Source organism: Typha angustifolia, chromosome 5 (genome assembly GCF_048772165.1).
Source record: "Typha angustifolia cultivar Huaian chromosome 5, ASM4877216v1, whole genome shotgun sequence".
Classification (NCBI taxonomy): domain Eukaryota; kingdom Viridiplantae; phylum Streptophyta; class Magnoliopsida; order Poales; family Typhaceae; genus Typha; species Typha angustifolia.
Window position 1 is genome coordinate 236,656 of NC_133243.1, and position 26,747 is coordinate 263,402.

The window sequence follows — 26,747 nt, forward strand, 5'->3', positions numbered from 1 at the left end:
TATCAAATCTTTCCATACATTGTGGTGTTCACACTCACTCAAACTGCATATGCAACTCTAAATAGTTTTTTCGAACCTAACTTCTTTAAACACATAATTATCATACATAATAAATACGCTATATATGAAGGCTTGTATATCATTTCCTCTCTTTTTAATGATTACTTTGTCAATAATAAATATTTTTACCACACCTCTTGTGTGATAAATCACGAGCCGTTGGTTGCTCAAGTAAGCTTAACTCTATGTCATCGAGTACTACTAGAGTTATAACTTTTATCAAATCTAAGTATATGATGGTGTTCACATCTGCTCAAACTGCATAGGCAACGCTCGATAGTTTTTCCAAACCTAACTTCCCTAAACACATAATTACCGGGCAGAATAAATACGCCGTGTGTGAAGGCTTATATATTATTTCCTCAATTTTTAATGATTACTTCCACACTTCCTATGCGATAAATCATGAGTCGCTACTCGAGTAAGCCTAACTCTGTATCACCGAATACTACTAGAGTTATGACTTCTATCAAATCTCCGTACGTGCTACACCTGATAATTTTTCCAAACCTAACGAGTATAATCATGTTAAGTAGTAGATAAACATATGTGCATACGTAACATTGATACGATAAGATTATAAAGTAAAACTTCATTTTAATATTTATACAGCTTTTAGACTGAGGAGGATTTATTTGTTTGACATGTATCACGGATAGGCTCTTCAAAATATTTGATTCCTAAAACGATAACTTAAGCTTCGAATATATGTCATACCTATCTTTACTTCAAAGATATAAAAAGTTTGAGTAACTATGACTGTTCGGAGCAATAGTTCATCGATACATACGACTTAAAGTTTATACTAGATAGCGACTAAAGTTTAGTGAGACCTAAATACATCTGTATGTATCTAGTGATGATCTACAGGCAAACTGTATGACAAAAGATAAAACACTAGATTCCTTTCTCCATGTAAAGCCAATCAATCGGTTGGAATTTCGTTAAAAATTTTGACCTTAAAAAATCATCTTTTTCTTTTTTCCTCGTTAAACCAATACCATGGCGGCTGACGTGGACGCCTCCCTTTTGTCGGCTCTTGGGGGACCCACAAGGTGATAGGGACAGGACTCCGGTGTGTGTGCGTGATAGAGATTCCCTTCTTATTTGATGATACCCGGCCAGGAGACGAGAGAGGGAGAGAGACGTAGTGGCGTTATAGCGTAGGGTGGGTGAAGTTGAGACTTTGAGACTTGAGACCCCCCCCCCCCCCACCCAACAAAAGGTGGGGCCTTCCTTCTCGGATGGCTACGTGTCGGGCCCACCTTTGCTTTGACCGCGAGGGTTACATGGCCTGGTCCCGAGGCCGGTGTCGGCTCGCGCGTGCTCCGTGATCCCCGAGCCGGTTGCAGCCGGCTCGGCGCGCCCTCCCATGAGCTGGCTTCCGAACTACATTAACCTTTCTTTTCTTTTCTTTTCTTTTAATATATTTTATAATTCACACATCATATTTGACATTTTTATAATTCAATCTCTATATTTTTTTATAATTCTTATTTAATTTAAACATTACTAACAAAAATTTGATTTTTTTTATAATTTTTTATTAAAAAAATTGATCGTCTTATCTAATAAAATATTTCGACCATTTTAAAAGTTCTCAATAAATTATATGATTTTATATATAAATTAATTAATTAATTAAGTAGTCCGTATTCAAAAAGCTTGGTGTTGTTTTTTCACCACAATAGGGTGGGGCCCGGAGGAGCATAGAGTGGGTGCCGTACTGGGTGACTGTGCATCAGGTGCGTGATTAGAAAGAACGCGTCGGCAAAAACTACGGCGCTTTAGACGGGGATCGGTTTTCCACGCATCGGCGTGCAAGGAATGAATTCTTTCTTTTTTTTTAATCCCCGAAATGCTACTTGCTGACACGTGTGAATCGGCGCGCTGGGATCGCCGCTTATTATATTTTGCGTAAAGACCCCTGTGGTTCCCTCATATTAGATAATCTACCAGATTCTTTGGTGGTGTTAACTGTCCTTATTTCTTAATATAAAGATATAAAGCATGCTTTATTTTAATTTAATTCACTAGTTATATATAAATTCAATGCACGTGAGAATATATGCAAAGTTTGTTTTGCATCATTAGATAACTTTTGATGATGATGAGATTATTTTTGCAAACTTTTTAAGCCTTTTTGACATGGTCAGTAGAACAAAGCAAAATTAGTAGGAGAGGCATTTTAGGTTTTATTTTGCTAATTAAAAAAAAAGAAAAAAGAATCTCAAAAAGTGACTATGAGATCAAATTATACAACAATTTGAATGTTGATTAGGTTAAAGGTTCGACTCGGTGAGATTATTGAAACATAGAAGAGGATAAAAAATCTTAGTTATTGTTCTTTGAATTTTATTTTTTTTCATTAATAGAACATCACGTGATTAATTTTAGACACTATGAGTACTAGTTTTGTCGTTACCGATATAACTCAGTTCAATTTTGCTCTATAGATAACGAGAGTAATATTTAGTAGATTTTTTCATCGAAACACTTGTATGTGCAAGGTTTGAACTTATTGTGATTGATTTCTTAAAAGAATTTATTCAATCTATATATCAGATACGACTGATTCTTTTGTCTATCCGATAACGTAAGGGCTCGAGAGATCTGAGCGTCGGTCGGGATTAAAAAAAATCTGACACTCTTTTTTATTTTCAAAAATAAAAAGTAAAAAAGATGCCCAAGAATATATTCTTGTAAGACAATAGATGGTATAGTAGAACCAAAATTATAGCAAACATATTCTGAACCATGCCAAGAGCTTAAAAGACAAGACAAGGTCCACAAGGGGAATGTACATTCCCCTCCTTGGATTGGATTATATTCTACTGATTCATGTGTGTTTGCTCCTTGCCTATCCCACATGCATGATATATTTATGTATCATGTATGGTATACTCCAATGGGGGTCATGAGAGTCCTTCCTGATATTCTATATATGTCTAATTGACTGTAGTCCTTAAAAAAAAAAGTTGAATTCATCAGTTCAGATAAATTTTTTTTTTTTTACTTTAACTATCAAAACACTAACTTAAAGAGATTTATATATATACATTGATCAGCTCGATATTTTTATTAGATCTACGGTGAATTCGATTCCATTTAATAATAAGATATAGTCAGGACTAGTTTAGTAAAAATATATATATATATACTCCGAGAAGATGTTTATGTATCATGTATGGTATACTCCAATGGTGATCATGGGATTCCTTCATGATATTCTATTTATGTCTAATTTAATGTAGTCTTTTAAAAAAACGTTGAATTGATCACCAGTTCAGTATTTTTATCGTCAAATATTTTTTTACTTTAACTATCAAAAGATTAAGTTAAAAAAATATATATATATACATATATGTATAATGTCGATCAGTTTAGTATTTTTATTAGAGCTCCAGTGAATTCTACTCAATTCAGTCGTAGTAGTAATAATAAGTTGCAGTCAAATTTAGAACAGGAATAATTTAGTCAAAAAAAAAAAAAAAAAAAAATCTGGGAAGATGTTTTGTGAGTATGGCTATGGTTAGTTGCATTATGATGGGCCAGGTGGAAGTGATTGATAGGATGGTGATGATGTGGAGGAATCTAACACAACAAGAGGGAGGCATGTTTTAGAAGCTGGTTGAGCTTTTGGGAGGCAGGCTTGGAAGCATGGCAGCATGGCATGAGAGTTTTGTCATGAGAGATCTCTTGGATAGACAATTATTCACCTAATTTCTGGGAATCTGTACCAAGATAATAACATTTTCCTCTCTTTATATTTTCACCATGCCACACCACTAGTTTTTAGGTTACCCCATGACAAAAATATTGCTACTTGTTTTTTTAATTTTATAATACACATATAAAGGTTTAAGGCCAAATTATAGTCAACCAAAATTAATATGTTTCTATGTAGCAAAACAAATTAAGTCTTTTTTTGCATCTCCATTGATGTCTAACACTAATAAGTTTAGCATTAGAGTAAACTATATATAATTCTCTTTACATTGTTAATAATAATAATCATATATGGTGCAATGGGGCCTAAAAAGAAACAACAAATTGTTGATCAAATATTAGGGTGCAATGCTTTGTTTGTTGTATCCAACAAGGAATTTATCAGTTTGGGAGACAGGAAAAGGAAAAAAAATCTTGCTAATAAATGCACCAAGATTATGGCTATCTTTGTCTTTCCCAAACATTGTCTTTTAGTGAGTACCTTGTAGACTGGAATGTCAAGCATTGTCTCTGAGAGTTTTGAGTGCCTTTGAGCACCAGGAGTGTCCTTGGAGCATTAAGACAACATCCAAATACAAACAGATGAATAGGATGAAGAATTTTCCAAATGATATATATATATATATATGAGATCACACAGTGTGCTCAAATGGCATAAATATATTGTTATATATATTATAACTAATTAAAAATAGTGATCAAAGTTGGAGATTGATATATTGGCATTATGATTTTTGCCTCCTTTTTGATATATTGGCATTATGATATATTCTCTTGTCTTTCAAGGTATCACTTGAGCATTGCATGTCTCCTGAAAGGGAGACCTAATTGTTTGGCTTTGGTCTTTTTAATTTCCTTTGTTGAGTAGCCGACCAAATGAGAGAAAGGTGGGGGTGGGGGTGGGGGGGCTGACCCATCCGCAAGACCTCATTGTGTAGGACATTGGAAAAGAGAGAAGAGAGAGAGAGGAGGGAAGACCCTCCTCAGAAATTCCTGTACCAAGGGGTGGTGGGTCCTCTAATTGAAGCCCTTATGGGCCTTATAATGCAACTAAATGTATCAAATGTTATGTAAAAGAGTATTATGATATGTGTAGATCACCACTACAATAGTAATATTACTAATAATAAATCAAGGATTGATTTGTATTCATATATTCATTAGATAAACTAGGAAAAAGATATATTGAACTTATATTTAAAATGAAACACTAAACTAGGGCTTCCTTCCTTGCCTACATATAATAAGTTTGAAGCAAGCCTAGTTTGGTCAAAAAAAAAAAACCTTCATTTACTAATCATATGATCAATCTGATCAGATGAGTACATTACTGATGTATATATATATATTATTTAAAAAATAACCCAATAAAGGAAAAAGATCCAGAAAAGTTCCTCAAGTGTGTTGGCATGAGGGATTGATAGGGGAGATTCCCCATCACCTTCCCAATAACATCACATCAAAATTTACATCAAATTTCTTTTTTTAAAAAAAATAGTGGAAAGATGAGGTGGCCCATTTTTATGCAAAGAGAGGGAGGGAGGGTGGATTTAACACAACAGTAGGTTTTTAAAAAAATAATAATAAAAAACATGAGAAATCACTTACTAAAGATGTTTCAAAAGAAAATAATGCAAATGGATGTGGAGTGTTTGCAACGCCAGAGAGCATTAACATCAAATTCAGCAATCATATCAGTGGCAGGATCTATAAATAAACATTTTGAAAGTTGACTCACAAGTGCTGATGAACATTTTGAAAGAGGAGTTTGAGCCACAAGTAATACACTGAATTCCTTCTAATACCTTCCCATTGATGCTTGAAAGGATGAGAGAGGAGTAAAACTTTCAAAAGTTCAGCATCCTGGAATGATGGGTATCATAAGATTTGACATCAATATATGAGATGAGATGCCCACTTTACCACTATGTGCTTGTGGGTGACTCAAAGCTTGATATTAATGGGTAGACAGAATCCAACCTGAGATGAAATCAGATTGTCCACTAACATATCATTATTTGATTGGATCATTGCATAGATAGATCCTTCCATGTAAAAGAAAATTTTTTTAAAAAGAAAAGAGAAGAGCTTATCAGCACAGTGGTTCCATACTATACCATTCTTTTGGCACCCAAGTATTATTCCCTACATTAATAAAGCATTAGGGCCAGAATTAAGACATGGTATCATATTCAAATCCAAATTTCTAGTATGCATGAAGTAGAAAATAAATCCAGAAAGAAAAACTCAGAATTCACTTAATTTACACTGTTGGTGGCTTTAAATCCTAGATTCAAAACTGGCTAATAGGGCAGATTGCTATCCAGGCAAGCAGTCAGCCAAAACAGCAATATGCCAGTAGCAAAGGACTGCCTTGAGACCAAGGTTGGTTGATAAATATGCATCTAAGTTTTCAAGGACCATATTGTTTTGATGCCATTACAAACAACCTAAGAGAATGCAATCAAAAGTAGTGTAATTCTGTCATGCAATTTGAGAGAACAGCCAACAATACTGAAACCTACATCTAGTAGATACAAGAAAGAAGCTTTTGAGCAGTAAAAGCAAATCAAGTTTCATATGACATTCATATATACTGCTATCTCTCCAATCCAAAACGTTTAAAGTGATTAATTAATAGGCTCAAAGGGAAGGCATGGCACTCCTTACCTGATATATAAGTCTATAATCACCATTCTTTTCCCACCTATCAGAAAGAAAGGTTGCATAAGGAAGTTAAACAAAGGAGAATGTGTGGGATTGAAGAACCGAGTCCATCAATCTGAAGCTCCAAGAAGGAGCCAACGAGCATGCTGAGAGAGTGGTTTTACTTAAAAAAGAATAAAGACGCGCAACACATTAGATTATTGAGCACCTGTTAAACATCAAAAGAATGAAATTTAAGTTTCCAAAACTTTTAGCATGTAAAAAAAATGACGTGAGTACATAACAATGATAGAATAACTCAACATTCATAACACAAGAACCTTCAATGAATTATATTCTTTACCTAAGATATGAAGTGACTGCTCCTATCTGGATTCAAGCTGCCTGTGACTTTTTTTTTTCTGACAACCAGGTCACAGCCCTTGTTTCATTAAAATTTTAAAATGTGTTAATCTTCCATTAAGATTAACCACAACATCACAAAACAGTTACCCCTGTCACAGAATATGGACCAAAACAAAGGCCCTACAACCTCCACAACAATCACATGTAAAATCCACCACCATCCACAGATTAGGAAAGAACAACCAAAAAACTACCACCAAGAATCCAAAACAAAACACAAGACAACCATAAAAAAAGTCAGAAATCCTGCAGACTTCTGCCAGCAGTGCAGTCACTCCAAATCCACAACCATCTGTGGCCCTTGGATCCACTTGTCTGCCTTCTTTGTAGCCTCCTTGTCTCAAATCCCTGCCCAACAGAAAAAATAAGACAGTCACCTTATGTAAAAAACTTCAGAAGTTTGCATACTCTTATTGAAAATCCGCTTGTTTCTTTCTAGCCACAAACTCAACAAAAAAGCACTAAGCCAAATAAGCCACCATCTTTTCCCATGTTAAGATTTAGCCTGAATCGATCATTCACATGTTTAATATGCTTCTTTATACCCCAGCTTCTTTTCATCTGCCTCAGGAGCTGGCTCACATATTTGCACTTTAAAAAAGATGATCAACCGGCTCATCTTGGGAACAAAACAAACAAAGAGCCACCAGTCCAACCTCTTCAGCAGATTATCTCTAGTTAACACCCGATTGTTACATGTTAGCCATAAGAAAACTCTAATTTTAAGAGGAATCTTCAACTGCCAGATTTTTGCTAGGTCCTTTGTAATCCTTCCTCCATTATTCAGGAGCTGATACAAAGATTTAACTTTGAAGATACTCCTTTTCTCAAACCACCAGACAATTCTATCATTTTTATTAATTATTTGATTACAATTATCATACACATAATTAATCATCTGTTGTTTCTCTATCAACATATGTTCAGACAACACCCTATAGTATTATAGATTCCATCTTCTTCTATTAGGCCAAACCTGATACACAGTTACCTCTTCATCCCAAATCACATTGAACAATTGAGAGAATCTAGTGGCCAAGAACATTCACCAACCCAGATATCTTTCCAAAATTTAATCCTCTTGCCTTTGTGAACTTCCCAATTAATTCTAGCCTTAAAAATAGTCCCAATTTGAAGTACCCCCCATCCCAAATGGAGAGATTCTACCAGAATTAGTTAGTTTAAAATCATGAGCTTTAATTTTCCTATAGTATCTCTACATTACAGTATCTGTCCACGTATGCTTCTCAAAGTTCAACAATCTCCACCACCATTTAGCCAATAATAAAGTGTTTAAATCATGTAGATTCACAATCCCCATACCACCATAATCTTTTTTCTTCCACACTCTATCCTAGTGCATCATAGCATAACCTTTCATAGCCTCAGTGTGCCATGCCACAAAAAATCTCTATGCAATTTATCTATTCTCTTGTGTACCCAAACAGGCATATCAAAGAAGGATAGAAAATATAGCGAAACTGCTCAACATTGAGTTGATAAGTGTGATGCGACCACCCAAGGACTACAGCTTTCCTTTTCATCCAGCAAGTCTCTTCTCTACTTTCTCAATCACAGGGATCCAATCCTTTTTTCTCAACTTCTTGTCATGTAGAGGGAGCCCTCAATATTTTATCGGTAGCTCCTCCACTTTACAATTTAACAAAGCAGCCAACTTGTTCCCTTTATCCTTATCCTTTCCTAAATATACCAAAGAGCTCTTTCAAAGTTTATCTTTAAACTAGTAATTGCCTCAAAACCATAGAGTAAAAACTTCAAGACCATAACTTCTCTATTATCAGCTTTCAAAAACAACAAAGTATCATCAGCATAAAAAAGATTAACGTCACATTTCTCATAAACATCAGTCCCTAAGCCAGTAATCAAACCATATTACTTTGCTTTAGTTAACATCCTATTTAGTCCATACGCAATCAACACAAAAAAATAAGGAGATAGTGGATTTCCTTGCCTTAGTCCATTTTTACATTTAAAATACTTGCCCAGCTCTCTATTCATATTCACAGCAAAAAACCAATTGTAACAAACTACATCACCTAGCCCATTTTTTCTTTCTTTTGGAAAGCCCCTCCATTTTAAAGCATTTGTCAAAAAGTCTTATCTCATTTTATCATAAGCCTTCTCAAAGTCCAATTTGAAGATAATGCCTTCAATTTTCTATTTTTTAGCTCCAAAAATTATTTTATGAGCACTAACTATGCTGTCAAGAATGTATCTACCTTTAAAGAAAGCACTCTGGTAATCAGTGATTAATGCATCAATCAATTGACGCAATCTATTAGTTAATACTTTTGCAATCATCTTTGCAATCATCTTATAGCTACAGTTTAACAAGCTAATTGGTCTAAAATCCTTCACTCTGTCAGCCCCAATTTTCTTCGAAACCAGGCAAATCATAGCATTCAGTTTATGCAAATAACAATCCCATGCATAAAAAGCATTGAACAAATCCATAATCCCCTTCTTAACACTGTCCCAAAAATGATGAAAACTTTTCATCCCAAAACTATTTGGCTTAGGGGCTTTATTTTCAGCCATATTAAAAATAGTCTGACAAATCTTCTCTTCACTAAAAAGAGCTACTAAAACCTTAGCTTTATTTAGCTCCAATTTATCTTATGTCCAAAATCTCCTCAGTCATAGTTAATCTCCAAGTCCTCACAGTCCCAAACAACTATTTATAATAGCTAGTGATATGCTCTCTAATTTCCTTCTGATTCATAAATTGTTCTTCTTCAATCTGAATTGAGAATATGTTATTTCTTCTTTTCCTCCCATTGCCCACTTTATGACAAAAGAAGGTATTGAGATCTCCAGCAATCAACCATAATCATCTAGACCTCTATTGCCACCTAATTTCCTCCTCTTTATACAATTGATATAATGGAATCACAGTACGTTCTCTAGCCTGTACCTCCTCTTGGTTCAAGTTTCTGCTCTCCTCCAAGATGTCAAGCTAGTTGGCAATCTGAAGCAAATTGTTTTTTTGAACCTGATCCACCTTTAGATTCTTACTCCACCACCCTCTCATGCTTTGCCTTAATTTTTTTATCTTTTTAGTCCACACATCAATGCAGGAACTCTCACAGTCTCATGGACCACCATTTCTTAACCAGATCATCAAATTCAGCTTTGCAAAACCAAAGATGTTCCAGCCTGAAAGAATGAGAAGGATGTCCCACAGCTCCAACATCCACATGCAGAGCAACATGGTCAAGAATATATCCTTGGTAATGCCTTAACCACAGTTAAAAGATAGCTAGCTGCCTGTAACTTATGGATCTTAACATGTTCACTCTCCAAATTGATCCATCCTTGGCAATCAGAAAGCTTGCATCTTTTGGATCTTTAATAACTATAGTTGTTGCTTGATTGAAGTCATGACTTCATGCCATCCATCTTGAGAATCATGATAAGTTAACTTGGCTTCAGTAAGACCAAAATTTTCTTTATTCACTATTGATAATGAACAGTACCTTCCCTAATGTCATTCAATTCCTTTAGTGCAGTACAGGTTGCAGTAACTGCATCTAATGTAATCTCTCAAGTGTAGAGACTAGAGACTACTATAGGTAGATTGGCTAGAGTAAATTCAAGCTGATGACTGATTGCTGGCAGTATGTTTTCAGACATATGATATCACAGTCCATTATTTAAGGATAGAGGAGGAAGAATAGACAAAGGAAATAGTGAAGAGAGATGAAGAGAGGAAAATAAACCAAAAACAACAACCTTTATGTTACAAAATTTTCCCATATCACTCTAATTGCTTCTTTTAGAGCATAACAAGACTTCCTAAATCCTAGTAATGCTTGAACCCTCTTCCTAAGAAAAGCAAATAGAAAGAAATATAAAATGATTATTTCTTCCTTAGGTTCATCATTACTCTTCATGCTACAATACCATGAAAGAGTAACTGAGCTCTTTAAGTCTATAATTCACCTAAGAGAGTCTCATCTGATAGAGAAGTTGTGTAATGATTACATGAGTCCAAGGATTTAACTGCTGCCAGAATGGGGAGTGCTGGTGGCCTCACAGCATGAGCCTGGCCAGTCCTTGTGTGGTTGTGCCTTGACGAGGAAAGGCATGGCCGAGGAGAAGGGGTAGAGAGAGAAGCAACCTGGTTGGTTTTTATCTGACCAAAGCCAAGCTCAAAAAAAATTCTATAGGAACTGTGGTAAAAGGAAGAAGAGTATATTATATTATATTATTATCAATCCATTACTACATTCAGCAAGGCAGAATAAAAAGGAGTGTCGTAAAATTGTTAGAAATTTAGTCCTAGTGGTGAGTGATAACATGGCAAAGAAGGATTCATATCTTTTATCCTCTCTTAACAAGAAAAATTGCTGACTGTACTGCTGAATCATTCAATAATTCTTGCACGAAACCATCACTAGCTAACCTTATGATAGGTAGTATCATTCAACAGTTCAAATTATGCATCTTCACCAAGAAACTCTGCAAATAATAAGAAGAATCAGTTGCAAGAGTACCCATAATAGATTGCTGGTAATAGTGAATCAGCTTCCCCGTATTACTCCAACACTGTTCACAATGAAACCTGAAAAGAGAAAAGAATAATACTATATCAATATAGCTTGAATTGCTGAAATTAGCTTTCTTTTTAAAATTGTAATCACAACTACTAAACTAGAAAAAAGCAATAAAAGTTACTCTTCTGATGATCAAATCCAGCACTGAGGCCCCAAAACACCGCGAAGATACCTCTCAATAATGTCTGTTAATCATATTTACCACTTCTGAATCATCCTCTTCGCCAATACTTGCACCACTTTTGAACCTCTTCTGCCAGCTAATCAAAAACTATCTTCGCCTAGTCTTACCTCAAGATCCAAGGAAAGGAATGTGCAATCTTGATGCTTCTGAGGGAGTGTTACCATGCCCTCCCTTGTCTCTCCTCTTCTCCTTTCCAATTTGGGAGAGAAGCATTATTGCATATCAAAAACTATACTATAACTACCAATTGCAGAAAATGGAATACAATTTAGGTGAACTATAAAGCGGTGAAACTAAAAGCTGCAACATTGTCACAAAAATAATGCTGTCATCCAATATAATTACAAGGTCAAGAGAAAATTGATCTGAACCTCACTTTCAAGAGACAACATTGCAGAGAAAATTTAATTATCATGTCTTAGCATATTACCCTGTCTATACGAAGTTCTCATGCATGTTTAGAGCAGCTAATGAAGTGAAATATGTGATACATATAGGTATGATCTACCCAGTCGAGTTATGATTTTGCCAATCCTCGGAATGGCTTTTTTCGAAGTATGATAGGAGAAAAGGAAAAAAGGAAGAAAGAAACATAAAACAATAGCAGATCACATGATGTCTGTCTGTCTGCCTGCAGTGAGATATATTAGAATTAAGAAGGTAAGCTGCAACAAATGGAATTCAGAACCTAAAACACAGCACACAATGAAGTGAAACAATAGACAACCAAACTTCAGGTAAAATTTCAAACATATTCAATTCGTTCATTCAAAAGATGCAGCTCAAAATTGAGTTCCAAAGTCTGATAAGCATGAGCTTACCAACATCTGCAATTTGTTACAAGCTCCCTTATACTTGATACCCTAGACATTGTAAGATGGCAAAACCAAGAGAGAAATATATAATTATATACTAGGTGCACCGCCAATGCCACAATTGAAACCAAAGCAAATACATCATCATCCAAAGATAATCAGTGAGCTCATCCAAAGATAATGAACATGAAAGTTTTCCAAATTGCTTTCCTTCTGTTGACTTGTTAGTTGTCACAAACATCTGTGAGTTACTACATCATGCATGACCTTGCAGGAAATTACCAATGATACATACAGAAACACATACAAGCGAGAGCATGTGGAGAATAGCTAAGATAGCAGACAAGTAATAACACACCATAGATGTGAGACGTTATGAAGTAACTTGTGCTTGCAGCATATAAAACATATATGTATGATCTACAAAATTCTACTAAGACTGATCAAATCCCAGCATAAGTTCTGAAGTCTTACATGCACATCTAACTTCTGTTATTCAAGTTAATTGCAGATGAGGCTCCTATCATGTTACAAGAAGCCACTGCATAAGATTTAGCTTTAAGTTGCTTGGAGCCTCATAACTGAAAATAAGGGAGTTCATTGAGCATGGCAGATCCATTACGATGGTACAAGAGATGAAACATTTACAATTGAAGGTTGCAATACTGAATATGGCAACTGATGTTGGACAAGACAATCTTCATATCTATTTTCCTCTCCGCAAAACTTGAGCGTCCTGTATGATCCATTTGTCATGAGGACCACATAACAGTGCTGGACTGGTTGGTAGGAAACAGTGGGGTCATACAGTGTTGCTGCCACTGGTGGAAGCCCTCGCTGCCAATCCCTTCAACAGTAACTGTGTGCTCTCTCTCTTCCTCGATTTCCATTGAAGCACCTTCTTCCACTTCAGCCTCCATTGGCTCCTCTACCACTGGGCTTTCTGGTACTGAGACAGACCAATTAGTGGGCACCATGACCGGGGATGGAACCCATGGAACCACTGCCAAGCAGTTCTTACGCTCAGCTGACGTGTCCTCCAAGCTGCGACTGTTCCCTTGACCAAAAACTTGATCTGGAAAAGGAATGAGTGTGTTAAAAGTCTACCAAACCAAAAGTGCAATCGACAGAAAACAATCAAGCACTTTCTGTGAGTATGTTAATGTGCAAGGAAATCTTTCTTAGCAAGACTTTAGAGAATCAAAAAGATCATTATCATCAATTACTATTTAATGTGACTAATCTTTATGCCCACATTGAAGATCCGAAACAGTTCATAAGGATCAAGAGTAACAGTCAGAAACAAATGCGAAGTTGATAGAACTGGTGAAATCTGATACAGATGCCGACAGAAAGTAAACTAAATAGAGGAAATAATAGTTAGAACGCGTTGGGTGACATTTTCCCTTTTTACTGTGACAAGTAAGAGGTTAGGAACAAAACTAAAATATTTTGTCTGCATAATATTTCTAATTTGTCATTAAACATTTTTCTCCAATTGAAAAGAAATTCTAGTGTTATGCCCTTTAAATTAGTATTTTGAACTATACTTTCTAATTTCCTTACTTTTTGGCCTTAGTTACTCATAATGATTGAGGTCAAGATCTATATAGCCTTTTAATTTGCTAAAACTCCATTTGGAATTGTTTTCCAGATATCAGTGGCGCTTACCCCTGCGGTCACCATAATTTTATTTTTCTTTTCCTATGGTTATAGAAAAAATTAAATGATTATTGCTACTAAAGTAGTCTACGAAAGGTAAACTAAGAAATTTGCTGCAAAACATTTTTCATACTAACAATAACAAATTAAAAAGGAGGTTGACGATATTGAAGTATTTCAGATTTAAAAAAAAAACTATAACATTATCAATGCAATATGGGCTTTATAAAGTAAACTTACTCTTCAGACCTCGGATCAAGTCTGAGCTCACTCTTAATGAAACAATAGACTGATCTGGGCTGAGCGGTACTGGTGTATCTGCTGGCCGGTATAGAACAAGAGCTCTCTCATCATTTAAAGGGAGGGAGGTCAAAGCGTCATTCATCACCAATTCCGCTCTAGACACACTACCAACATCATCCATTTCGTCTCTCGGCAAATGCTGTTCAAAAAACGAAGGAACAGAAGGCTCGTCTTCCATAATAGGAGGCAGCTCAGCATCCTTCAGATAAATAACAACAGAGGAAGCTACATTAAAAAGATGCTAAGCAATTCAATTTCTCAGTTGATAAAAAAATTTCCGAAAGATTAAGTCCAAATTAGAGGAATAGATTCCTATATTTCTTAATAAGTAGTTACACCCATGGAACTGCAGAAGAGTTATAATAACAAAAGGTTGAAACTTTTTTAACAATTCGGTATTCATAATCTGGTACCAGATAATGAGAAGAAGAACGCAATCTATTAAACAATCAATCGCAAGGAAAAGAACAAAAAGAAGAGAAATCGCACAAAGATTGGAAGAAAGAAAGAAGTGCTATACCAATCTCCTGATCTTCCTGGCGAGGGGGGAGAGCGAAAAATCAGCGAAGTCGTCATGCATCTCCTCCAAATCCTTCCTCTTCGCCCTTCTGGCCATCTCTTGCTCCAACTCTGAGGCCTGAACCCGTAGACACAATCCAAACCCTAATCGCAATGGCCAAACCACTCTACAAATTCACCACTAAGATCACCAAAATCGAGTTCCCCTCGAGAACATTTCCACGAGACTTCGATATCTTCTCCTTGACCTCCAGTCTCGAATACGAATTAGAAAATCTAGGTCGGCCCGGATCGAATCCCAATCTAACGCGGGGATGGAGGAAATAATAGCGGGAGTCCGAAGTCGGAGGGGAGCAATTCCGGACACTCGATCTCTCTAGAAGCACCTCTCCTCTCATAAAGTCCTATTCATTAAAAATAAAAATAAAAATTGGAGAAATTTGCATATAATACCCTATTTTTTAATAAAATTATAATTTACGTCCTATATTTTTATTAGATCATACTAAGGGTGTTTTAGTAATTTTAGAAATAAAAATATTTTAATCATTTAAAAAATAAAATATCTATATTTAATGGAATATTGTCGTAGTTTTAATCCAAATTTCACTTAGAATATTCTTTTAGATATATTCACTAAATCATAAGATTTGTTTTATAAATAATAAAAATGTAGAGCGTAAATCATAGTTTCGTTGGAAAAAAAATAAAATATTTTTTTATTATCTATTTCCATATAAATCCAATTGTTTATTTTATTTATTATAGGGGCATACCAATGGGGTCGAATTAAGTGGATCTGGATTAGGTCGGCAGCTCTCATAAGGTCCTATTCATTAAAAATCAAAAATTTTGAGAAATTTGCATATAATACCCTATTTTTTAATAAAATTACAATTTACATCCTATATTTTTATTAGATCATACATATTCTCGTAGTGTTAGTCCAAATTTAATTTAGAATATTTTTTGCACGTATTCATTAAATCATAGGATTCGTTTTATAAATAGTGAAAATGTAGTATCTATTTTCATATAAATTCACTTATTTATTTTATTTATTATAGGGGTATACTAATAGAGTCGAATTAAATGAATAGGTCGGTTATATAAACTCGAACATGACCCGTTTCGTAAACATGTCAGAAATTTTTAAATACAAACATAATTATTTTATTAAATAGGTTATTAAGTAACACAAATTATTTAAGTTATCATCGAGCTTTTTTTGCGCTATGAACTAATAATGGATTATTCAAATTATAATCGAGTTAGTTATATTATAAATGGGTTTATATATCTTTCGCACATCGATTTTATTGAAACTTAGGAATCAATAAGGGCCTTGTTTGCTTTAAATTCAGGAGATCCGTTGAACTGGTTCAAGGACTCGTAACCTAATCGGATTCAGTAATAAAATATTTTTTATTTTTTTAATATTTAATTAAATTTATTTTTAAAATAAATTAAGCTAAAAAGTTCTGAGATTAGCCTTAAACCATAACAAAGACATTAGAGTTGATCACATAATACCAACTTCCCCTCCCCATTGCTACACAACCCTTGCTCTCTTACTCCCTCCACCACTTTACCGTAGCTGTACCTGAGGGGCATCATACCGAGCATCCGATGGAACTCCCTTATGCACTCCCCCCTCTTCCTCCAGTGACCGTCTCCACCTCTCGAGCTCAATCCCACCCGTCGGACCTCCTCCTCCCGCGCTTTGAGATTCGCGGCGCCGTCCTTGACGCTGTTCCTGGGATCGCCGTAGTCCCTGATCCCCTCCGCGGCCACCATCACCGGCCCGACCCCGGTCGCCCGCGCCGCCACGAAGTTCATCAGGATGTCCTCGCAGTTGCGCTGCCGGTCGACCCAGCGGCGCGGGGCGGCCAGGGCGGGGTCGCAGCTGTACTCGCGGAGGAGGTCGGCGGTGAGGATGACGAACTTGGTGAGGAGGATAGAGTAGCGATCGCGATGGACGGTGTAGATCCAGTCGCGGCTGGGGATGTCGAGGTCGTGGGAGCGGGGGAAGAAGCCGACGAGGGGCTTGGGGTTCGGGAGAGATCGGAAGACGGAGAAGGCGAAGGAGAGGGAGGGGTGGGGGACGGAGACGTCGTCGTCGGCCACGGCGACGAAGCGGGTGAGGATCTGGGGGCGAGGGAGGAAGCGGAGGTTGAGGGAAGAGGATGAGTTGGGGGAGTGGGGGATGACGGAGATGGAGGAGGAGATGGAGGAGAAGAGGTGGTAGGGCGGAGGGTGGGAGGGGTTGAACCAGAGGAGGAGGACGGCGGCGACGGAGGGGTGGGAGGAGTAGGAGAGGGCGAGGCGGCGGAGGAGGGGGAGGCGGAGAGGGGAGTAGCCGCTGAGGAGGACGGTGAGTTGGTCCGACCGGAGAAGGAGCTGATCCGGGAGGGAAGACGGGTCGCAGTAATCGGACGAAGAGGTGGAGACGGAGAGGAATAAAGGAAGGAAGAAGAAGAAGAAGAAGAGATATCGGAGCATTGCGTTTTGGGATCTCATTGTCAATGAATTCGGGGGATTTTTATTCATTTAACACCCAGACTTTCTTTTAAATGACATTATGAAAATAACTCTCATACTCTCAACTAAATTATACTAAATGTATTTTAATTATTTTTAAAATAAAATAATTTTACTTAACGACCGTATTAGTTGAAATTTAGCACAAGAATATTTTCTACGAGTATTCACTAAATTATAAGACTCGATTTATAAATAATAAATATATAGTATAAAATAATTTTAAAAAAAATTTATATATAACTCTATCTTTTAATAAAATTATAGTTTACGTCCTATATTTTTACTATTTATAAATCGAGCCCTATGATTTAGTGAATACATGCAAAAAAAATACCCTGTCTGTAAATTAGTTTGTTAAACTTAACTAAATCTCTAAGTTAAGTTAACTAAACTAAATAAAATTACAAAAATACCCTCAACCGAGTGATATTAGTTATTTTAAAATAAAATATGTTTACTTAACTGAATATTCTGAGCGTATTAGTTTAAATTTAATTTAAATTATTTTCTGTATATATATTTACTAAATTAGATGACTTTGATTTATAAATAATAAAAGTATAAAGCGTAAACTAGGGATTAAATTAAGGACGTTGGAATTGGGTTCGGCGCGAATCAATCCATCGTGTCGGCGAGTTGACGTATTATATATAACACCGTTATTTATTTATGACACTACTCCTGGTTTGACTTTGGCCTATAATTTATTTTAAAACTACTACTTAAAATAATTCCTAAAAGAGTCAGCTTTCAAGTCTATTTGGTGTCGTATTTTTAATATTTTTATAATTTAATTATATTTTATTTTTCAATTTAACATATAAAACTGAGTGTATATATTTTTTTTATAGTCGATACACTGTTTTATTATATTAAAATACACATAATTTATATTTACAATACACATTAAAGTCCATTATTGTAAATTAAAAAAATAAATGCAATTAAATTTCCTATACACATTGGCTACAACTTTGAGAGGCATCTCTTAATAATATTAAATAAATAAATAAAAGTAATTCTTAGAGCACCTGAGAACACTGGAATAAATTGCTGAACAAACTTAAACACCAATTTCTTCAAATAATTTGAAAAACTCAAAAACAGTTTTCTCCAATAAATTTAGAAGCTATACTCAATTCTACAAGAAATCCAAAGTTTACTTTGACCTTTTCCTCTTTTTCTTTTGACCAAATTAAGCCAGCACAGTTCCAGATTTGCAGTGCTGGACCTGAAAAAATTATCACAGTTAAGGTAACAACACTCTCTTTCTTTGAGAGAACTATAAAACATTCTCCTTTGTTATGCCATCAGTCGGCGCAGTTCCAGCTTTGCAGTACTGGGGCTAACAAACTATATAACAGTAAGGTAAACATTCTCTTTTGCTATGCCATCAACTCAAAGGGGGAGATACGGTAGGCTTCTTCGAAGAACACTGCTTATTACATATCAAAATGATTGGTGATTTTCTTTTTCCAACTTAGTTCAGCTTGATTATTGCAGCCTGCGTTGCTGGTAGCAAAGCTAATCCTGCAACTCTTGCAATATGTTACAGTCAGCAGAACAGGAGGCATCTCTAACCTGACTAAGTTTATGAAGAATTATGTATCTTAACATAACTGGAGTTCGGAGAAGAATTTGTATCCAGCTTGCTAGAGGAGCATGAAATTTGAAAAGCAGTCCCAATGCCATGTCTACTACTTGCTGAGTTATTGAAACTAACACATGCTAGTTGTGATCTAACACATGAATTTTGTATCCAATTGCATTCTAGTTGGGATCTAAAACATGCTGTGATTATTTGGTTGGCCGGTCTTGGCAGGAAGCATGCAGTGTGACCTGAAACAAAAAAGGAACCAAGAACTATCATAAGACATCATAAACGTAAAGCAAACTTAATTTGCATCCTTCAACTTCCAAAAAGCATCAGAAGTCACACTTTGTGTCAGAAGCAAACTTAACCCTTGATTTTTCTCTCTACTTCATGATCATCATAATCAAGCACAGGACGATAACATATCATCACTTTTTAATGAATGCCTGTAAAAAGTGTTTGTGCGCAAGGCATTTTTCATAAGAAAAAAAACAAAACAAATCCACACCCATTCAAATCCCAATTCATTAGGGTAAGTTTCCTAATTGGTTTAGCCATTTAAATCCCAATTAATTAGGATATATTTCCTAACTGGTTCAGAATTCCTAGAATAACTCTCTCACCTATATAAAATGGTTATTTTCCTATTGGCTTAGCTTTCCTAGAATCTCTCTTCCTTCTCACGCATGCCTCTTTCTCTCTCTAATGACATCCTTCTTCTTTTATTTAAGGTACTACCAAAGAAATTCGCTAGAATACTCTGCCATAGAGCCAAACATATAAGTTTATTATTTTACTAAATCTAAATTTTAAAGTATAAGTAGCATCATGTTCCAACATTCATGATAAGTGTAAGAGAATAGCAAAGTTTGAAGCTTTATTTTTATGACAAGAAAAATCCACACACGGCAACTTCTCCCTCCTCATTGTTTAGTTACGGTTAATTGGTTATTCTTAAATAATTTGTAAACGTGGAATATTAAGCTTATATTTGTTTCTTAGGCATTTAATAGCAAGTTTATTTTACAATGATAATACTTTACACACTGCTATGAAATGTTTCCCTAAAAAGATATCAGTTAATTAAAAATCTACAATAACCGGTAAGTTATCACTGCACCCATGTTTATTCGTTACTCTACTACAAATGTAATTTTCTTACTGAACTGTGGGATTGCTCGATACTTTTGTGTCAATATTTCAGGTACCGAAAGATGTGCATATGCATGGAGTGAGATTAAAAAGACAATCATATAAGAGTTCCTTTTGAATTTTCCCATTGTAGAGTTATGTGAGAGTTAGTGACTTTATTTAGGCATGAAAGAATTATTCATTGAAAGTTACTATTATTTGTGAAGTTATGATGGAGTAATAATTGATCTATGTACAGAATATTTAAACAGAGTTATGCTCATATCTTAAGTCATGGCTAGAGGACATGAATTCCCACTCTGAATTTGGGGCATGTCATTACGTTGTTGCACATGAAGGTGGATTTAGGAGAGTGAAGACAGTTAGGAAGTCGATTAACCTGATTTTTGTCCTCTCTCCCCTAAATAAAAATAGAAAATAAAATAGTACTTAGAAGTCCTAGATTTTGCAACCAAATGCTCCTTAACTTGGATACACTCTGTAGATTTAAGAAGCACAAGCATTTCATTGTCCAAATTAATAATGATGCTCTATAACTCATAATGAACAACAATGTTTTTGCAGGAGAGATTTAAAATATTGGCAACATCAGTGTATGCAGAAGAAATGAGTGCCAAAGCAATTAACTGAAGGAAACAGGTTGGGGTGTGCTTACTTGGTAGTCTACACTCAATATAGTCCCAACATTCTCAACTCTGAAATATGACTTTGATCAAGCTCTGGCAAGTTCTTATTACTGTCTTGATCTTCCACCACATATTCCTGTCATTACATGTATGTGAGATAATCTGATGTACATACTTCACAAACAAGAAAAATATTTGTATCATATAAAACTGGAATAACTGTTAGAAAAGATCTAAAGAAAGACAAACTCCAACTCCTCCTTTCCAGCGGAATCACAACTATCAATAACTCATTAAGAGAACTCTGATATCCGCAAGGCCCTGAGTATGTGTACTAGAAGCATGACAACCAGATTAAGAGAACTATATTCTAGCTTTAGTAATTTATGTGAACCTTCAATTTTAGGATCAGTGGAACCTTTATTTTGAGCTAACTTCTCAAGCAGCTAGAAGCCAGTTATCACATCATTAGGCAGGTCTCGCAATTCACTCCATTGCTTGGTGGCTCTTAACAACGTAAAGCACAGAGACACTGAGATTCCCAAGAAACTAGAGTTGGTGTATAGGCTTACTGGTCATATCATCTCGGTTTATCACCTTTCCAACCAGGTGTATCAATAATTTTGATTACTCGTTTTGTACGTGACCTAGAAGACCATAAATGTGGATAGTAACATGGACCAAAGCATACTCCTATGCAAAAAGAGATGACCATTTCACATATAGCCATTAGCAACTAAAGAGGCAAACAACTTTTTATCAGTTCATGTCACAAATTAGAAGACATATACTGACCTTTGTCAACTCTTGCTTGGCGAGAACATGGTAATGGCGTTCATTGATCCTTTGTCCACATATAATAGCTATAAAAAACCCATACAGCAAGCCGACCAGAATAACAGCTAACACTGTATAACACAAGCGGATATTAGCCTATCAAATCAAAATGAATACAGGAAGGCCAACTTGTTTTAGTAATCCTTAAGAATTCAAAACAAACTATACCATGCACCAGAGTAGAACGTACTTTCTGCAGACAAGAGTAATGTTTGTACTCGCATGTCAATCAGTAATGTCATCCTAATGCTGACATGGACAGAATAGAGCTCTAGTCAATGTTATATTTCCTACAATCCTACCTGCAGATCCATATACTAGTCTAGCTTGTTCTCCTACTAGGACTTCTCTCCTGACATAGAATTACAAAAGCCACCATATAATTGCATTTCTTCTTTACAGGTGTAATTACTCTAGAGATATTGCAGCAACTCTATTACTTACAATAAACAATGTACAAATACGTGGAATAAGGAAACATGCAAAATTTAGTAATCAACCAGTAATACTCTCTGCATGCCATACAATGATCCATGCATGAACTAATCAACTTCTTTAGGGCACTTAATAGTTTAACATCTCATGCCTTGAAAATTTCTGATATCATTTCTTGTCCTTTTTGTTGTGTGATTCCAGTCTAACCTGTGACTCCAGAGGCTGAAGTCTATTGATTGTCGGGAATTCATTTCAGTATCAGAAAACACTCTTAATTTTTTTTTTAACTATTTGTAGTCCTAAATAGGTAAGATAGCTTATCCTGGCTTACGAAATCTTAATGACCTACTCATCATTTCCTGAAACCTCTGGTTTTCTTTTTCTTTTTCATTTTGGGAAATAGCACACTTTCTAATTCTTGATCCTGAATATTTTAAATACTTTAGTGCTAAGAAACAATCACCAGTGAGAAGGGTCTTTAGGATTACTATTTTATGATCTGACTGATAAACTGCAATAATATAGCTTCAAACTGTATAGTACACAACACACTACTCAAGAAGAAAAAAGGACATTTTGTAGATACTTAATGCATCCACATTAAAGTCTTGTATCTTTCATGCACAAAATTCTTATTCAATTAAAATTATCAGACTAGACAAGATAAGTTGCAATATAAAGGGCTTTACCATTGCATAAGCTAGTCAAGTGAATAAGATGAAAGGGCGTCATTATTACAAACATACAAAAGGCATTTTTAGAAGATATTATCGTGATCCCAAAATGAAACAATTTTAAATAGAACCAAGTTGAAATTTGATAAGAAAAGATTGTTTATTTTTTTGTTTGTTTGTTTTGTGAGAAGTTGAAATTTGAAAGTAATAATAAAACAAATATCCACTTTGAAAGTCCGATGGCGTAACAGAGATTAAAATATATAAGAAAGGAAATTGCAGCTACACCGCATGAAGTACAGCTTCAAGAAAAGAACTCACCAGCCACTGCATAAAATGCATACGGATGTTCTTCATAACCAAACATCTCTCGCAGTTCCTCACCATAAAATCTATAGACTAGCACACCCAAGAAAGCGACAATCTGTCAAAATAATTTGCACAATAACTCACATAATTGAACTAAAGATGAACTTAAAATTATCTTATTTTAATAACAATGTGTGCTGTATCCATGTGGTTTCTAAAATCCTCTAAAGGTAAATTATTTTGTGTTATTGTATGATAAAACTAAATGCTTTTAAAATCTCATATGTTTACAGCATGCAACCCAAAAGATAACAACGACAATTATACATAATTTATATTGAGTTGATATCTATTTTACTTAGTAGTGTAGAAATTAAGCTCATGACTGGATAATCAGTCAAATATGTTTACAATTTACAATATAACTTAGCATGATAGTTCATTGAAATGTCTATACTCTATATTATGTCATCTTAATGTATAAGACTACCCACCCCTCCGCCCAAAAAAAAAAAAAAAACAGTATGGCTCTTCAATTGAAAGCACAACCATGATATTCAACGTATAGAAATAGAGGCTTTAAATCCTTCTAGTTGTTCTTCTTTAAAATGTAATACAATACATAGGATCAAATGACTAGAAGTATGTTAATTCCAAGAAATCTCCACAACAAAATCTCCTAGGGAAGGACCCCTGACTTTTATATGTTAGAAACGAGCTATAAAGTCGTGAATATCACTGCAACAAGATTGGTCGCCATCAACAACCTAGCCAGATATGTAAATTCCAACAAAATCTCCACAACTAAATGCTTTTAAAATCTCATATGTTTACAGCATGCAACCCAAAAGATAACAACGACAATTATACATAGTTTATATTGAGTTGATATCTATTTTACTTAGTAGTGTAGAAATTAAGCTCATGCCTGGATAATCAGTCAAATAGGTTTACAATTTACAACATAACTTAGCATGATAGTTCATTGAAATGTCTATACTCTATATTATGTCGTCTTAATGTATAAGACTATAAGATATCTCTAAAGCAAATAATTTTGGTTTTTATGCATCTAGATTGTACCCCCCCACCCCCCCCAAAAAAACACAGTATGGCTCTTCAATTGAAAGCACAACCATGATATTCAACGTATAGAAATAGAGGCTTTAAATCCTTCTAGTTGTTCTTCTTTAAAATGTAATACAATACATAGGATCAAATGACTAGAAGTATGTTAATTCCAAGAAATCTCCACAACAAAATCTCCTAGGGAAGGACCCCTGACTTTTATATGTTAGAAACGAGCTATAAAGTCGTGAATATCACTGCAACAAGATTGGTCGCCATCAACAACCTAGCCAAATATGTAAATTCAGAGCAAAAAGAAGAGTATCAACATATAATATGAAGTACAATCTGTTATTTTACCAGTTGCACAATAAAAAATATGAGTGCATGGTCCCTAACAACAAGAAGTTGAAACTTCAATCTCAACCACCAGCGATCAGGTGGAACATTTGCACGAAGTAAGAACAAAGCCCTGCATTCTGTACAGTGTGCAAATGCAAATCCTTCCTGATAAAGAAAAACAAATAGATAGTAAAAGTGGCTTCCAAAAGGATGATGGAAGAAAGTAAGAGTAAATTCAAATTTTATCTCATGCTACTTGCAGGCAGATTTCACTGTCAATGAAACTTGCAAACTAAAATAATTCCAAAAGACCTATTCTGTTTTGTACCTTGGTTGATCTCCAGTTATCAAGACAGGAACGATGGACATACTTCTGTGTGCCCCTACAATGGCAGGGGGCAATTAAATCATCACCTGCTTGGGCAATGGAGAAGTATCTCAATATAAAGAGGTAATTGTTTACCAAATGTATTCTACATGACTAGAACTGATCTTGTAACAAAATCCCACTATTAGAAAAGAAATGCTTCATCTAACAGATACATGTTTTTCTATTAGAAAATTAGTTCACTGATTACAATTGAGTAGCGACCTTCATTATCAAGGCAAATTCGGCATTGCGGAAGCTCATGATTCACGAGACTAGTTTCTTCATTAATATCTAGGTTTTCAACATCATCGTCAACAGCTGCAACTCTGATTTCACATGAAGATGAAGTCTCCTCGGGACTTCCAGGAATGGCTGATTGAGGCAGCATTGGTTCAGTATCCGATGCTTCATCTTCTTGAATACAATGAGAGACCAACTGCATTGCGAAGAATATCCAATCATATCCACACAATCACCAAATTGGTCATATCTGCTGCTGATTCCAAAAGAAAGAAAGGTCCTGCAAATAGAAAGGACCGAAATCAATCAAGCACTCAACAACAAGGAAAGGCTAAAGAAGGAAGTTGAGAGTCTTGGATGATGCATATGAATGATTAAGAAAAGATGAACGCACAATACCATTTCAATTCATAACTGAGAAATGGCTGGTGGTATTGATGTACAGATGAGCTATTGGAGGGTGTTGGTGTACAGATGAGCTTTTGGAGACTTAAAAATCGAGCAACTAAGAACCAAAAGAGAGATCGTATAGGATGTTTCCGAATCAAAAATCGAGCCACTAAGAACCAACATATGGGCAAATTTAGGTACTGCAAAGGTGGGGAGGAGGGGATTGACTAATAGATATTCGTCTATCTGGTGCAGATATTATCTCCGCCTAGATATGATCGTGTAACCAATAAGGGTTGAAAAGTTACATCCATGGAACTGAAGAGGAGTAATAACAAAAAAGTTGAAACTTTTATTACCATTAGGTATTCATAATCTGGTACCAGATGATGAGAAGAACAACGCAATCTATTAAACAATCAATCGCAAGGAAAAAGAACAGAAAGAAGAGAAATTGCGCAAAGATTGGGAGAAAGAAAGAAGTGATGTACCAATCTTCTTCCTGGCGGGGGAGGAGAGTGAGAAATCAGAGAAGTCGTCATGCATCTTCTCCAAATCCTTCCTCTTCGCCCTTCTGGCCATATCTTCCTCCAACCCTGAGGCCTGAACCCGTAGATAAAATCCAAACCCTAATCGCAATGGCCAAACCACTCTACAAATTCCCCACTAAGATCACCAAAATCGGGTTCCCTCAAGAACATTTCCACAAGACTTCGATATCTTCTCCTCGATCTCCAGTCTCGAATACGAATTAGAAAATCTAGGTCGGCCCGGACCGAATCCCAATCTAACGCGGGGATGGAGGAAATAATCTCTCTCTATAAAGTCCTATTCATTAAAAAAATATATATATATTGAGAAATTTGCGTATAACACCCTATCTTTTAATAAAAATATAATTTATACCCTATATTTTCACTTTTTATAAATCAGAGCCCTATAATTATATGAATACCCGTAGAAAATACTATACCGTGTTAGATCAGTTAGTTAAACTTAACTAGAGTTAAGTTAACTATATAAAAAAAATTAAAAAAATAATCTCAACGAGTCGCAATAAGGGCATTTTAGTAATTTTAGAAATAAAAATATTTTAGTTATTTTAGAAATAAAATATTTATACTAAATGGAATATTCTTATTGTATTAGTGCAAATATAACTCGGGGTATTTACATATTCACTAAATTATTTGGCTCGTTTTGTAAATAGTAAAAATATAGGACGTAAATTGTAATTATTAAAAA

At 35.4% G+C, this 26,747-nt stretch overlaps 3 protein-coding genes across 11 annotated transcripts; all 3 read right to left on the minus strand.

Moving 5' to 3' along the window:
• Positions 1-6,826: 6,826 nt before the first annotated feature.
• On the minus strand, positions 6,827-15,303 carry LOC140760518 (uncharacterized). Of its 7 annotated transcripts, none has more exons than XM_073097514.1 (5): positions 14,923-15,303; positions 14,340-14,601; positions 12,912-13,512; positions 11,379-11,811; positions 6,827-7,209 (listed from the first exon to the last, which is right to left on the minus strand). In XM_073097514.1, the coding sequence occupies exons 1-3, from the start codon at positions 15,016-15,018 to the stop codon at positions 13,190-13,192; spliced, it is 681 nt and encodes a 226-aa protein (XP_072953615.1). In that variant the 5' UTR covers positions 15,019-15,303; the 3' UTR covers positions 6,827-7,209; positions 11,379-11,811; positions 12,912-13,189. The 7 variants fall into 7 exon arrangements, with proteins under 7 accessions (XP_072953615.1, XP_072953613.1, XP_072953616.1 ...); XM_073097512.1 differs by having other exon boundaries at positions 11,379-11,446; positions 11,560-13,512; XM_073097515.1 differs by having other exon boundaries at positions 11,379-11,446; positions 11,537-13,512.
• A 1,066-nt stretch (positions 15,304-16,369) lies between these two features.
• Positions 16,370-17,446, minus strand: LOC140760289 (glycosyltransferase family protein 64 C3). The gene has a single exon (XM_073097195.1). It carries the CDS (start codon positions 17,439-17,441, stop codon positions 16,434-16,436), a length of 1,008 nt encoding a protein of 335 aa, XP_072953296.1. The 5' UTR covers positions 17,442-17,446; the 3' UTR covers positions 16,370-16,433.
• Positions 17,447-18,511: 1,065 nt separating this feature from the next.
• LOC140760492 (uncharacterized) lies at positions 18,512-26,317 on the minus strand. Of its 3 annotated transcripts, XR_012104393.1 has the most exons (9): positions 25,994-26,317; positions 25,095-25,308; positions 24,831-24,916; positions 24,521-24,667; positions 23,105-23,207; positions 21,633-21,745; positions 20,867-20,973; positions 19,086-19,304; positions 18,512-18,995 (listed from the first exon to the last, which is right to left on the minus strand). XR_012104393.1 is itself a non-coding variant. In XM_073097470.1 (8 exons), the coding sequence occupies exons 1-7, from the start codon at positions 26,042-26,044 to the stop codon at positions 20,881-20,883; spliced, it is 807 nt and encodes a 268-aa protein (XP_072953571.1). In that variant the 5' UTR covers positions 26,045-26,317; the 3' UTR covers positions 18,512-19,304; positions 20,867-20,880. The 3 variants fall into 3 exon arrangements, 2 of the variants coding, with proteins under 2 accessions (XP_072953571.1, XP_072953572.1); XM_073097470.1 differs by having other exon boundaries at positions 18,512-19,304; XM_073097471.1 differs by having other exon boundaries at positions 18,512-19,304; positions 25,095-25,392.
• Between the last annotated feature and the right edge of the window lie 430 nt (positions 26,318-26,747).